This window comes from Andrographis paniculata, unplaced genomic scaffold, assembly GCF_009805555.1.
Source record: "Andrographis paniculata isolate CXL003 unplaced genomic scaffold, ASM980555v1 Contig21END, whole genome shotgun sequence".
Classification (NCBI taxonomy): Eukaryota; Viridiplantae; Streptophyta; class Magnoliopsida; order Lamiales; family Acanthaceae; genus Andrographis; species Andrographis paniculata.
The window spans coordinates 1,451,821-1,468,280 of record NW_026137502.1 but is presented as its reverse complement, the minus strand read 5'-3'; the positions used below and the strand labels follow the sequence as shown (position 1 = coordinate 1,468,280).

Genomic DNA, 16,460 nt, shown 5'->3' with positions numbered 1-16,460 from the left:
TACTTATGAATAAAAAATAAATAAATAAAAGCATTATTGTCAGATTATTATTGTTTTTTTGGAAAAATATGTGTTATTTTTTAAAAAAATAATATTCTCTTATAAATATAAATTTGAAAAGACATTATTATTATTATTATTATTATTATTATTATTATTATATGGAGATTCAAATAATATGTAATTAATTTATAATTTAAAAAAAAAATTGAAATAACATTACAAATTAATAAAATTTGGCTTTAGTTTTTTTTTTAATTTAAATTATTTTAGTAATAAAATTTTCAAATAAATTATAATTTTAAAAAATAAATTAAAATAATAGTTACATGTTAATAAAATTTGACTTTATAACATGAGTATATAACTAATATTATATATAGATATCATTTTTTTAATATCAAATATTTGATTGATAAATTTTATAAATCTCCAATATTTAGAGCATTAAAAACTAATAGTGTAAAAAGATTTTGATTTATTCAAAATTTTCATATTAAAAGCTATATATTTGATAATGATAATTAATTTTAATAATTCAATAAAATTTATAATCACACCGTGCATAGCACGGCTGTCCCCTAGTATTAAAATATAACCAAACATATATAAATATATATATATTATGGTAAATTATATAACACATTCTTATATTTTAGTCAAAATGCACAAAAAATTCTATGTTTATTTGTTGCGTGATTGAAACCTCCTTGTGTTAATGTAAATTTTGCATCGAACACCCTATTTGTCAAAATTTAATTTTTGTTCTAAATAAAGATCTCAAATTACACAAATTTTATACGAATAAAAATCGTAAAATATTTTAAACAATTTTTTTAATAAAATAAATAAATTAATAATTTATTTTATTTTAAACAATGTAATATCAACTATTTATTTATTTATTTTATTCAAAAAAATTATTTAAAATATTTTACTTTTTTTTATTTGTATAAAAGTTGCATGGCAGGTGACCTGAGACGTCGGGGGGTTTGAACCTATAGTCTCACGGTCACAAGTCCAACCCCTACACTACCAAGACATCCGGTACGGAATATATATTATGCATTTTTACTAAAAACACAAAAAGATGTTATATAATTTAACATATATATTATACTCCCTCCGTCCCAATACAATAGTCTTGTTTACCATTTTTGTTCGTCCCAAAACAATAGTCTTGTTTACCATTTTTGTTCGTCCCAAAACAATAGTCTTATTTCCATAAATAACCATATCACCATAAAACTACCCTTACCTTTTTCATTTTTATTATACAATTGCCACTACTTTTTACACTAATACACTCACAAAAGCAAAAAAATCTTTTATCTATACTTTTTACCAACTATCAATATAATATCAATATTTTTTAAATTTCGTGTCCAGTTCATTTAAGACTATAATTCTGGTACGAAGGGAGTAATAATTATGAATATATTAACCAACGGTTATTCTTTACCGACCAAATAGACTTTTTGTCGATGGAGATAAGCGCACTATACACATTCCACAGTGCCAAAGTTGTGGTGAAGAATTATTTAAATAAAGTGTAAGTCTATATATGTTATGAAACGAAAAATTCCAATCACAACAAGAAAAGAAAATAATAATAATAAAAAAAAAATGAAAATATTTGGTCCAATACAACAAGAGTTTGTTAACTTAGTATTTTTTGAAATATATTTTTCTTTTTTATATTATGTATAAAAAATGAATATATATTTGATCCAATACAAATGTTTATTTACTTTGTATTTTTGCAAATATATTTTTATGTTATATATGAAAAATTATATTGGTAATATAGAGAAAATAATATTTTGTCATGAATTATTAGCTTTTTAAAGTGGATGAAGTGTATATATTATATATATATATTGTATTTTAATATGATATTTTATTTATTTCAAAAATATTGCATGGATTTCAAAATATTGTATGAGATTTTTTCCTGTTTTAAAAAATATTGTACATAATTTCCTTAAAAATGAATAAAATGCAATATTTTTTAAAATACGAGAGAATTTTATGATATTTTTAAATCATGGAGAAGAATTGTACAAAATTTTCAAACCACCGGTAAATTATAAATAATTTTGTTTAAATATATCGAAAAAAATGGAATAGATAATGGCTTCTTTCCTTAGTATTGTCTAAAAATTGAAAAAGTTGACTGTATATTAATTTTTTTGTATTTTGTTTACTATATAATTTTCACTATTTTATTTGTGTTTATTTGACCATTATTTGTTTGGGGATTGGATTTTAATTCTACTCTTCATTCAATTTTTTTCCTCCAAAAACATCAAATCAAATATCTATTTTTTATTTTTTATATTATACTAAAAATCAATTTTACATTCAAAACATCACATCAACACCTATTTATATCACATCATGCAACTATTTAAATTCAAAATTTTTACTATTCAAATTCCAACTCATAATCCAAACCTCCAAACAAACACACTTATAGATTATTATTAAAATAAAAAATTACTAAATAAATACAAAATATTTCTCTTATCTAATTTATTACTTTTTCATCGTGGCATTTTTTTTTTCACTCTCAATATACCGTCTCCTCTAGATCGATTTATCCAAATAATTGCATTTTTACTTTTTAGCTAATTTTTTTATTTTACCAAATAAATGAATTAATTTCATTCTATATTTAATTTTTTTCTCTTTATAATTTTTTTTTTCTCTTTAACTCCAATCTTGGTTACCATTTTTCTTCAATTTGATTATTTAATTTGTACCAAATACATTCTAATCTAATACTATATATATTTGGCGACGAAACGTTTCCGCCACGTCGCCCCTTTGATTTTTCCATTTTATTTATTTATTTATTTTTTTTATTTTAAGTTTTGGATGTGGGTTCACATGCAATAATATATAATTAAATTTTATTTTATTTTACTTTATTTGATTTTTTTTACATTCATCGTTTTATTTTTTAAAATTTTAATTATAATGAGCCCCACCATTTAATAATAATATATATAATTTAATTTAATTTAATTTTTTTAAATATGATTATATTTAATTAGTTAATAATAATACGGTCATGCTACGGTGTTTCCTCGGCTATAAACACGAGAATTTATGTAGACACAAAAATGTATTAAAAAAATATTTATTGTATAATAAAAATAATTTATTATATTTATATTGATTATCTAGACATGAGTATAATTAGTAAATAATTAAGAATGTATTCGTGAAAATAATTATAGTATAATAAAAATAATTTTATATTAAAATTAAAATAACTATTTATTCTAATTAATAATAAAAAAATTATATATTATAAAATTTAAAATAAAATTAAAATTTATAATTAAAGAAAAGTGATAGAATAAATAGACAGTCGAAAATAAAAAATGGACAAAGTAAATTAGACAAATGGAGTATTATTTTATTATATGTTTTATATAAGAAATATTATTAGTAATCTTAAAATAGAAATTAAATATAATTAGAAATATAGAATATGTATTTAAATATTTTTAAAATAATAACTCTATATAAATATACTATACATATTTTATAATAAAATTTATATAGTACAAATTTAACAAATATAATTGATTAATAAAAACTAATTTTTATTAAAGATAAAGAGTTTTAAATGTAAATAGAAATATTTATTTATTAATGAATGGACCAGAAATAAAGGGATTTTGAGTAAATTGTTATATATTATAAAGTCAATTAATTTAATTTATATTTTTTAAATATATTTTAAATTAGTAAATATTACTAAATATATATATATATATAATCATTTGTTATAAAATAGATAAAATATAAATGATATTATTTGTATACAACGGATAGAGTACTATTTAATGTTTTGGTATAGGATTCACTTTTCATTCCTTTCTTCTTTTTTTTTTTTTGGTGGTGTGGGATTTATTTTTTATTTTATTTGTCTATTTTTTTAAAAAAAAATTGCATGTGGATTCATCTTTTTTTCATTCTAATCATTTCATAACATTTCACTTTTAATACTACATGAGACTTGAGACGAAAATGAAGTCCTGAAAATCACATCAAATAAAAAAATAATTCAGATTATTTTTTAAAAATGTGGGTTGCGATAGTATGTATTATATTCATTTCATCCTACAAATTGTAGGTTGTTTAAGAATTGAGACTAAGAAATAATGAAATTTTAACATTAAAGTGATGTATGTAAAAAATAAAATGATAGTATTATGATAAATTTATTAAAATGATTGATAAAAAAATAGTTGAATAATTTTTTGAAAAAGGACAATTTAGTTATTATTTGTTAAAATAAAGGTAATAAAATTATAAATGAATAAATTTATTTATTATAAATAGATTGTATATAAGTTTAGCAGACAACAAAAAATAAAAAAATAAAAGAACGGTCATATGATTTTGACGGACAAATAGAGTATTATGTTATATATTATTTGTTTGATATTCTTTGTGTATCAAAATTTAAATTAAAATAATTATTGAATTTGATATAAATAAAATAAAAGTGATATTTTTAATGAAAAATATATAAATTATATAAAAATAAATGTGTATTTTTTTGGAAAAAATTCTATTATATTTTAATATTGTCTCTGTCCGATATAATGTTACAATAAGTGTAAATATGAAAATATATGAGATATAAAACATAAATAAATGAAATGTGTGATATTACATGTGAGACGAAAGAAATAATAATTTTTTATACTTTTGTATGTATATGTTATTTTGCCACCATTTTTTTTTTATCGAAATTGTTACAATTGTTTGGGGGATTGGATTTTTAAATCCACTATTCATTCCATTTTTTCATTCCAAAACATCAAATCAAACACCTATTTTTCATTTTTTATATTATACTAAAAATCAATTTTACATTTAAAACATCAAATCAACATCTATTTATATTACATCATACAACTGTTCAAATTCAAAATTTTACTATTCAAATCCCAACTCAAAATCCAAACCCCCAAACAAACACACCCTTAATGTATTGATGTAAATAAAAATAAATATATAATAAAATTACACTTAGTAAAAGAATTTGATATTTTGTATTTGAATGTTATCAATTATAAAAAGTCTTAGCTTTCAAACCAATAAGAGGAGTATGCGTTATTCTTATTGAACAATAAAAATAGATTGTTGAAAATAAAATAAACAAATACTCTATAATTTTGATATTTTGTTACTTATTTCTATCATTTAATTAAAAATTTACAAAAAATAAAAGCATTATTGTCAAACTATTTTTTTTATTGTAAATATAAATTGTAAAAAAAATTAAAATTTATATGCAAATCAAATTTAGATAGATTACTACTATATGTTATTAACTTACAAATATAAATAATTTAATTGCAAAGGAATACTTCTTCCGTCTTTTAACAATTTATTCATTTTTTTATTTTGGTCCGTCACATAATAAACTATCCATTTTCTTTTTTAGTAATTGTACAATCTACCTAACATTACAAATACCCTTATAATTTACAATATATTATACAAATGTCATTACCTTTATATCATACAATACTAATAGGGTTAATTTAATCATTTTACCTTTATTTATATTTTATCTTAATATAATACTAATATTTCTAAAACTATGTGCAAAAAACAAATAGATATATAGATACGAGACGGAGGGAGTAATATATATACAAATTGTTTATTTGAATTTTGAATATTATTTTTGACAGCAATTAATTTATATTTTTTTATTCATCTTCTTAATATATTTGTCTATTTAAGATTTTCTTATATATATATATCCGCAAAAAAATAAAAAAAAAAAAAAAAATAAACATAATTTTATATATGTAGAATCTATCATATATATATATATCAATATTTATTATTAATATTAAAATTTATATTTTGTGATAAAAGTTATTAACTTTTACTTTTTTTATCTCAACTAATTTGTTCATCTTAATAATTAGCAAGTAACTAAGAAATATATTAGCAAAAAATAATTATAAATTAAAATTAAAATAATTAAATAATTTAATTAAAAATTTAAAATTATTTTAAATATATAATTATATTTTTTTAAAAATAAATATAAATTAAATAGGAGAGATCCAAATAAAAATAATGTATAATTTAAATGAAAAGGAAAAAGATTTTAATGATAATAATTAATTTAACAACTTAATAAAATTTATAATCATGCCCGTATCTAGTTATTTTATATATAGAGAGCTAGCTAATCATGCTAACAAGTGAGTTTTTATTTATTTGCTAACAAGTGAGTTTTATGAAATAAATAAAACATCATATTAATAAATACAAGAAGCGTATAATTATCATTACTATTCATATCATTATTATTATTATTATTATTATTGAATGGACCCACGAATATTTTAATTTAATTTGTTCATAAAACATAGTCAAGATACCATGGATCCTGGACCTAAAAAATAAATCCAATCCCTACACACAAAACGTTTATATATATATATAAACACACGTATGTATATATACATTATGTGTCTGAAGATAAGACGATAGAGTGTGTTATTGGGACAAAGAATCCGGTCTGTACTCAAGACTCGATGGAGGGCTTATATAAACCACAAACCATCTTCAAGTAGTCATCGAATTAGTGGTAAGAAATCGATAGAGGTTTTGGAGATGTTGCCGATGCTTAATATCTCGGACATGTATCGTTATTAATTTCGATCGCGGCCTCTTTACTTGTGATGTTTATCATAATATACTCTGAGCTTGTAGCACTTATGGATGCATAGTATTGCGGTGTAAACTTAAGTTCCACATTGGAAGATGCGAAGAAAATCTAGCATCTTATAAGTCTCACATGAACTCCACTAGTATGAAGTTTTTTGGAGAAAGTCCAAAAATAAATATGTACGAGCTGGACCCAAAGCGGAAAATATCATATTTAATATTGAGGTGACCCAATCCCAACATATAGAAATAAAATTCAATATATTTTGTGTTTTAGATTTGAAATTTGTCGATTCCAAATGTGTTAAAATATATAATGGAAGTGTTTTAGATTTTTTTATTTTTTTTTTGAGAATTTTGAGATTTGACAGAAATCTTTATATGGCTTGAAGCAGTCTCTGAGGTAGTGGTACAAGAGATTTGATTCTTTCATGGTGTCTAATGGATATACTCGTAATCAGTTGGATAACTGTATTTAATTGAAGAAAGTTTCTAGGAATTCATTTGTGTATCTGTTGTTGAATGTCGATGATATGTTAATTGCAGCTAAAAAACATGGTTGTAATTAATGACGTGAAGGTTCTACTAAAGAGTGAGTTTGAGATGAAGGATCTGGGTGTGACAAAAAAAATATTGGGTATAAATATCTAGCGTGATAGAGAAGTAGGACAACAATGGGTTTCTCAAGAAAAGTATATTGAGAAAGTTTTTGGAGGCATTCTCTATTGATCAATCCAAACCGGTAAGTACTCATTTGGCGGCACACTTTAAATTTGATCGGAGCACTATACCGTCTAAATATGAAGAGGTTAGCTCCATAAAGAAGGTTCCATATTCGAGTGCAATTGGAAGTCTTATGTATGCGATGGTATGTACGAGATCGGATCTCGCTTTTGCGGTTAGTGTGGTGAGTAGGTTTATGACTAATCCGGGTAAAGCTCATTGGGAAGCTGTAAAGTGGATCTTGCGATATTTGAAATGAGTGTCTGATATTTGTCTAGTATATGATGATAAATGTCATGGTGATGGTCTCGTTGGATATGCAAACTCTGATTACGGGGTGACTTGATGAAACGAAAATCACTAACTTGTTATATCTTCACTCTATTTAGATGTGCGGTTAGTTGGAAGTCTATTTTACAAACCTGCGGTTGTACTGTCGACGACTGAGGCGGAATACATGTCAATGACTGAAGGTATGTAAGAGGGTATCTAGTTACATAGTCTGGTGAAGAGTTTGGGTCTGAAGGTAGAAAAACCGGTGTTATTCTGTGATAGTCAAAGTGCTTTTAGTTAGGCTAAAAACTCGGTGTATCACAAGAGAACCAAGCATATTGATGTAAGGTTAAATTTTATCTGTGATGTTCTGCAGGAAGACATGTTTTCTATTTAGAAAATAGCTACATAACACAATCATGTTGATATGTCGACAAAGGTCCTACCAACGGAGAAGTTGAGCACTGTTTGAACTTGGTAAATATTCGCAAGAAGTAAAGTCCCCTCAGGGCATCTGGCAAAAAGGAGACAACTGAGAGAGATACTGAGGAACTTTTGGCGGTTGGAGAAACTCCAAGTCAAGGTGGAGATTGTTTAAAGGTGACTTTAATTTAGTTGTCTACTTGACCTGAAACCAAAGCGAAAAGATTGTTTTAACTGACAGAGCTTTTTTTGGCCCATCTTAATTAATAACAAATAGGCTTAGAGTTTATTATGTTTTTTAGTGCTTATAAAGAGATAGCTATGGTTCGTAGCAGTATTACATGATTGTAAAACCTCTTCGGTTCCTGCCCGTGGACGTAGGTTTACACACCGTCATCGAACCACGTAAAACCTATGTACTATTTATTTGCTTTCTTTCTCGTTTTCTCATAACACACACATTAACACAATATATATAATCTATAATTAATCTACCACAGGGCCGTCTCGAACTTTTTTGGGACCCTAAGCGAAAATAAATTATAGGCCTTATAAATACATGATTAAGATGTATTTTCAACAAGAGGTTGAACGTGACGGTCTGGACAATGTCAATTTGAGAAAAAACAGATAAAAGACAGTTTGTCCAAAAGTTTGAAAAGCGAGAAAGACTGAAGGAGGCTGAAAGAGATAAGAAGGAAGGTGAGACGGGTTTGGTCTGAGTTGGTAGGCGCAATGCAACAAGGTGTAAGGTAAAAAAGTGTAAACAATTATTACATTTGGAAAGATAAGGTGAGATATGGTTAAGAAGAAAGAGAAAACAAATATATATGATTAAAGTTTAAAATTTAATTTTAAAATTAAATTAGACAATTATAAAGAAAAAAAAATATATAAACTAAAATTTAAAATTTAATTTTAAAATTTAATAATAACAATTAATAATATTTTAAAATATGGGCCTGTATTAATTAGGGACCTTAGTAATTGCTCACTCTCCTCGTTCTATGAGCCGCCCTGATCTACTACAAAATATTAACCGTTCAATATAAATATTACTCCCTTCATCCCATATAATTTGTCCACTCTTTTTATTTCCGTTCGTCTTATATAATTTGTTCTTTTATTTTTTGAAAATATAATTATACACTTTAATCACATTTTAAAATTCATAATTTTATTTTAAGTAAACAATTTAGTCATCTTAACTTTAATTTATTATTATTTTTAATAAATTATAATGATTTTTTTTATTAATATATTTTTTAATTACTTAGTAATTATGCAATACTTAAAATTACGTGCTCAACTAAAATAGATAATTTAATTAAAACAAAAAAATATTTTCTATATTATCGATATATTTATATGTAATTAATACAAAAAAATGTGCTTTCATTCAAAAAAGACTAATATAACAAACCCATCGTGATTCCAAATATAATAATATAAAATGGTACCACGAGGGACTCGCGCGTGATGTCTTATTTTTTTATTTGTATTTTTTTTTTTTTTTTTTTTTGTCTTCATGTGCCAATAATTGAACGGAGGACTGCCTCATATTTTTATTAGTTTTTATGTTGTTTTTATTATTATTATTATTATTATTATTATTATTATTATTTAATACACTTTTCAATTAAGATTTCTATTTAAAGTTTTTAAATAAAAATATTTAAAAATAGTAAAAAAAATATTTCACTCAAATAAAATCATAAAATTTTAAAACACTTTCATAATTCTTAATAATTCTTAATACATAAAAAATTTCAAATAAATTATAAATACTAAAAAAATAAACATGAAATCCTATCTTTGTTCTCAACTTCAACTATCATAAACCAAACTTAAGGTCCTAACCACAGCAGCAACAACAACAATAATATTAATAATAATAATAATAATAATAATGATGAAACAATCACATTTAGTTTATAATGTAGGATGTAAGAATGTCTTTGTTTTGATTGAGTTAGAAAAAAGTTATTTTGAATTAGATATTAAAATAATATTTGATTGAAGGTTTTGTGAGAGAAAGAATTATATATTTTTTGAAAAATACATAATAAAATTTGAAAAAATTGATTAAAAAAACAAACTCTATTTGTTGCAGTGAATAGACAAAAGATATACTCCCTCCGTCCCGCAGCAAGGTTGTCATTTAGTTTTTGCGTCGTTATATTTGACATTAAAAATATTCTTATATTTGAATAATTTACTCTAAAAATGCCATTGTATTGGTATTACAAGAGACTAATAAACATATTCTTGTCTTTTTTTTTTCTCGATTTGTACTACGTCTTGATATAATAATTAATATTCAAAGATAAATATGCAAAAAGCCAATGACAACCCTGCAGGGACAGAGGGAGTATATATATATATTTAATTTATTTTTGAGTTAAGAAATTAGAATTTTAGGAATAAACTATTTTTTATTTTCTATTTTGATTTCTCTTGAATACCTATGAGAAATAAAGATAAATGATTTTAGAAGAGAAGTGAAAAACTTAGAATTTTGTTTTTACTATTTAGTTTTAATGATTTTTATTAAAATATTATCTTAATCTTATAAAAGATATATCCAAGTTTTGTTAATACAAAAGCTTAATAATGATGGGTAAAAGCTTTGTTAACAAGCTTATTTTATTCTTATTCTTCTTATTATAACCATTCATATTATTATTATTATTATTATTATTATTATTGAATGGACCACAAATATTTTTATTTGTTCATAAAACATAATCAAGACTAGATAGAGGGCTTATATAAACCCCGAACCATCTTCAAGCAGTTGGTCGAATCAGTGGTAAGAGATCAATGGAGGTTTCGGGGATGTTTTCGATGATTTTTCTTTCTTGCGCAGCAGTCATCGTATCGTTTTGTGCTTGGAATATCTTGGAGTGGGTGTGGTTTAGGCCGAAGAGGCTCGAGAAGTGCCTGAGGCAGCAAGGCCTCCATGGAAATCCTTACAGGTTCTTCTTCGGAGACTTTAAGGAAATGACGAGGTTGCAGAAAGAAGTGTGGTCGAAGCCCATGAGTTTATCCGACGATATTGTGACCAGAGCTGTCCCCGAACTCGATCAGTGTCTCAAGAAATATGGTATTCTTGTTTATGAATTATTATTATTATAATTAAACTACTCGAACGAGTGGTTTTTGTATTTTAGATTTTACTCTTTCACTTTTATTGTTTTATGCAAAATAATTGTGATATATATATATAGATAGGGTTTGTTTGCCACATTTTTTTTTTTTCCATTCCAAATATATATATATATTTTGTCTTCCGACAAAAATCAACATTCAATATATAATATTACTCCCTCCGTCCCAAATACCGTGTCTGAGAGGTGTAATTAGTAGATAATTAAAAGTATATTAGTAAAAATAATTATCATATAATATAAATAATTATAAATTAAGATTAAGATAACTAATTAGTTTAATTAAAATTAAAAAATTTAAAATGAGATTAAAGAGTGTAATGATTTTCCAAAAAAGGAAAGTGACATGGTACGTGGGACGGACAGAAACGGCAACGTGGACATGGTATCTGGGACGGAGGGAGTATTTTTAATATTACCGATGCAATTTTCTATACGTCAAATAAAATAAAATAAAAAATTAAAATAAATCACTAAACAAACAAACATATTTTGTTTAAAAAATAAATATCTTTTTTTTTTATTAAGAACCGATGAAATTACATATTGAAAAGATAGATAAAAAAAAATTCAAAAGTAACAAAGCCTAATTAATCGTCTAAGATTAATTATTAAGGACTTATATTAATACGATCGAAAGTTTCGATCAAATTTGTTTTAATTTTTAATTTATGTACTCCCTCCGTTCCAATACAATAGTCTTGTTTACTATTTTTGTCTGTCCCAAAACAATAGTTTCATTTTCATAAATAATCGTATCACTGTAAAACTACCCTTATTATTTCATTATTATTACACAATTGTCACTACTTGTTATACTAAAACACTCGTAAACAAAAAAAAGTCTTTTATCCGTACTTTTTACTAACTACCAATATAATATTAATATTCCTTAAATCTCGTGCCAAATACAACTTAGACTATAGTTTTGAGACGGATGGAGTATTAAATAGAAATAATTATTTTGAAGGGAAGAATAGTACAATAATAAGGTAGTTAAAAAAGAGAAAAATATTTTAGTATAGATGATATATCAATAAAACAATTTTAAAAATATATGTATTAAAATTATCCATGTTTCACCCAAAAATATAATAAAAGTGATACATATTTCTATTAATATTATCAAAAAATATAATATATTATATCTACACAAACTCACATAATATATATTCTATCTATTTATTAAATATTAACAATTTAACATAAAAATTTAGTTTATTCATTATTGACACTCTTCTCAATACCTAATATATATATATAAAAAAAAATGACTCTGAACTAAAAATACAAACAACACATTTAATACTTCATTTTCATATTACCAACACTTTTTTATATACCTAACATACAAAAACACCTCAAACTAAACACTAAGCATACACATGTAATACTTCCTTTTTCTATTTTGATTTAATACTCTCTCCCTTCCAAATTCTTGTTTTTTTATTTTTCGTCGGTCCCAAAACAATTATTATGTTTTTTTTATTCAGTAACGGTGGTCTCCACTTTACAACAAAATTATTTCAAAACTCTCCCTAATTATTATTCGAACTCACTCTTTAAAACCCTTAAAAAAACAAAGGCATTTTAGACATTTATATTTTATCTACTTTTAATTAAATATTATTATTTCTTAATTCTCCACGACACCTTTTTTGGGACAGAAGAAATACGTTTTCTTGTTCCATTTTGTTTGCTAATTTTTAAGTGCTATAATTTTAATAAACTTTTTTATTATTTTTATAAATTGTTTTTTAGTTGGTAAAAATGTAAAATTTTGTTTACAAATAAAGAATGGTTACAAATCAAACAATCTATAATCACAAAACTCTCTTTGCACGGCAGGCAAGTATAGCTTTCTATGGTACGGGTCAAAACCAACAGTGATCGTCTGGGAACCTGAATATGTCCGAGACATTTTTTCGAAGGTTGATGCCTTCCAAAAGCCGCCAACTCCGGAGGTTCGACGTATGTCGAACGGAGTTGATTCGTTGGAGACAGACAAATGGGCGAAGCATAGAAAGCTTGTCAACCCGGCATTCCACGTTGAAAAACTCAAGGTACCGTAAAATATTGAGTATTTGATATAATATTCTATGTGAAGAAGTAAGTACTTGATATAAATATTCTAAGGCTTTGTTTATTTATAAGATTTTACCTATGATTTTACTATCTAACTTTTTTATTTATTTTTCAAAAACATCAAATCAAACAACTAATTTTTATTTATTTTATTACACTAAAATTTAATTTTACATTCAAAACATCGCATCAATACATATTTATATTACATCAAACAACATTTCAATTCAAAATTTTACTATTCAAAATCAAAATTCAAAACAAAAACATCACGAGGAAACACACCCCGCGATGGTAAAAAATAAAAATATGATGGAAACATATACACAATCATTTTTTCTTTTGTTTGTAGCTCATGGTTCCATCGTTCTACTTGAGTTGCGCCGAAATGTTGAGCAAATGGGATGAGATTATCCCGAACGAAGGGGCGTGTGAATTGGAATTGTGGGATTATCTTCAAACTCTCACAAGCGATGTCATTTCGCGCACTGCCTTTGGAAGTAGCTTCGAAGAAGGAAGAAAAATATTTGAACTTCAATGTGAGCAAGCCTTCCTAGTCATGGACATGGAGCGCTCGGTTTACATCCCAGGGTCGAGGTTTGTTATTTCATTGTGTTCTTTGATATATATTGATTGAACGAGAGAACAAAGTAATAGATCCATTTCCATTCTTTTATAGGTTTTTACCGACAAAACACAATCGAAGAATCAAGGAAATAAGAAAGGAAGTAAAGTCGACTGTGATGAGAATCATCGAGAAACGGCTGAAATCGATGAGATCCGGTGAGGGTAGTGGCGAGGACTTACTTGGATTGCTATTGGAATCAAATAGCAAGGAAATCAAAGCGCGGGGAAGTAAGTTTGGAATGAGCATGGAGGAGGTGATCGAAGAGTGCAAGCTTTTCTACTTTGCCGGGCAAGAGACTACCTCGACTCTACTTGTTTGGACTATGATTCTATTGGGGAAGCATACGGATTGGCAATCTCGAGCAAGAGACGAGGTTCTTCAACTATTTGGTAAAAGAAAACCCGACTATCAAGAGCTAAACCAGCTCAAAATCGTAAGTATTTTCGACATCTTCGCTTTCACCTATCTTATAAAGAAAAATGTCTTTCATATATACAACAATCATTAGATGTTTTTCGAATTGTTAAATAGCTATCTCATCTAAAAGTTTAAGTTAGTAGAAAAATACATCATTAATTACATACTACCTCCGTCCGGTTCTAAGGTTCTCATTTACTTTTTGTGTGTTGATTTTTTAATATTATTATATCAAATCGTAGTACAACTTAAATAAAAATTGCAAAAATATTTTTATTAGTGTCTTATAATACTAACACTACAAGAAAAAATCATTTTTGTAACAAAACTTTTTTGTCTCTAAATTTACTTTTTCCGTTACTAATGACATTAGAGACGGAATTAGGAATGGAATTACGTCAGCTACGTGAACTTTAGGGACGGAATTCCGTTACAAATATATTATTTTTTTGTAGTGTAATATAAGGATATTTATACAAAAAATTATACAAATATAAGGATATTTTTAATGTTAAGTATAATGACGCAAAATATAAATGTGAACCTTAGAGGCGGACGGAGCGAGTATTATATTCAATTCCAATATGAACAATTGTCCTTCATTTTTGTTTTTTTGTTTTTTTTTTATATTTTTATGCAGATAAACATGATATTACTCGAGGTTTTGAGGTTATATCCGCCATCATACATGCGCATTCGAATGGCTATGGAAGATAGCAAAATAGGGAACTTAACTCTACCGGCCGGGGTGCAACTTATATTGCCGATCATTTTGTTGCACCACGACAAAAAGATATGGGGTGACGATGTAAATGAATTTAACCCAATGAGGTTTAGCGAAGGAATTTCCCACGCTACAGGCGGCCAAATGATATATCTTCCATTTGGATATGGGCCTCGGATTTGCGTGGGCCAAAACTTCGCCATGGCAGAAGCCAAAACTGCAATGGCTATGATTCTTCAACGCTTTGCTTTTAAGCTTTCGCCATCGTATTCTCATGCTCCGTGGGCAATGGTTACTCTTCAGCCTCAACACGGCGCACAGTTAATGGTCGAGAAGATTAAGGATTGAGGTGTTAGAGAATATATATATATATATATATGATATGGTTTCGACTTATTTAATGTTCAAGAAGATGAATTGATTGTGAATTTGCATCGTATATGATGTGTTAAGCTTGGTTTCAATCTCGGACATGTATCCTTATTGTAGGTCGCAGACATCTTTACGTATGATGTTTGTCGTAACGTACTTTGAGCTTGTTGCACTTATGGATGCATAGAAATAAAATTAAGTATATTTGGTGTTTTCGATTGGAAATTTATCGATTCTAAATGTATTTAGATATATTGTGGAAGTGTTTGAATTTTTGAGAATAATACAAATTAAAAAATAAATATTTGGTTTAATATAAATATACACATTGACACTATTTATCAATGTTTATAATTTTTTCAAAAAATATCATATCAAATTTATATTTTCTCCTGTAAAACATCACATCAAATACTTATACTTTTATTATTTTCAAAAAATTTTGCTACCATTTCTAAGACAGTCAAAAAACTTTTGCAATTTTTCTTTATTTATAGACAATCTTTTCTTTTTTGCTCAAAATACATAAATACAAAAAGAAAAAAATTATTAAAATTATACTACCTAAAAAACTATGACAAAAGTAAATTAAGCAAAAAAACTTGTCATAAGTACGACATTTTATATGAAATGAATGTTTAAATAAATATCAAGTATAATATTTTTTTAATAATAATAATAATAATAATAATAATAATAATAATAATAATAATAATAATAATAATAAATTTTACTATTATACATATGTAATTGATTCTTAGTTAAAATTGAATCATATACTAAGTGTACGTAATTGTAATTTTGTCCCAACTAAACTATACTTTTAAACAAATTCTAAACTTTATTATTGGATAGCTGAAAACATTTCGATTATATTTATTTGGTGATTTTTTTGAAGTTTTTACTATGTAATTTTTAGATTCTT

At 25.3% G+C, this 16,460-nt stretch overlaps 1 protein-coding gene across 2 annotated transcripts; it reads left to right on the top strand.

Moving 5' to 3' along the window:
- Positions 1-6,635: 6,635 nt before the first annotated feature.
- LOC127244837 (cytochrome P450 CYP72A219-like) lies at positions 6,636-15,748 on the top strand. Of its 2 annotated transcripts, XM_051265362.1 has the most exons (6): positions 6,636-6,657; positions 10,969-11,245; positions 13,158-13,372; positions 13,747-13,991; positions 14,074-14,455; positions 15,080-15,748. In XM_051265362.1, exons 2-6 carry the CDS (start codon positions 10,978-10,980, stop codon positions 15,509-15,511), a joined length of 1,542 nt encoding a protein of 513 aa, XP_051121319.1. In that variant the 5' UTR covers positions 6,636-6,657; positions 10,969-10,977; the 3' UTR covers positions 15,512-15,748. The 2 variants fall into 2 exon arrangements, with proteins under 2 accessions (XP_051121319.1, XP_051121318.1); XM_051265361.1 differs by lacking the exon at positions 6,636-6,657 and having other exon boundaries at positions 10,915-11,245.
- The last annotated feature ends 712 nt before the right edge of the window (positions 15,749-16,460 follow it).

What these genes read in the sequence shown, in the direction of transcription:
- LOC127244837 (XM_051265361.1), top strand. Translation starts at nt 10,963, where the DNA reads ATGGAGGTTTCGGGGATGTTTTCGATGATTTTTCTTTCTTGCGCAGCA. An exon ending in TCAGTGTCTCAAGAAATATG is followed by an intron (nt 11,246 to 13,157) that starts GTATTCTTGTTT and finishes TTTGCACGGCAG; the next exon opens with GCAAGTATAGCTTTCTATGG. An exon ending in TCCACGTTGAAAAACTCAAG is followed by an intron (nt 13,373 to 13,746) that starts GTACCGTAAAAT and finishes TTTTGTTTGTAG; the next exon opens with CTCATGGTTCCATCGTTCTA.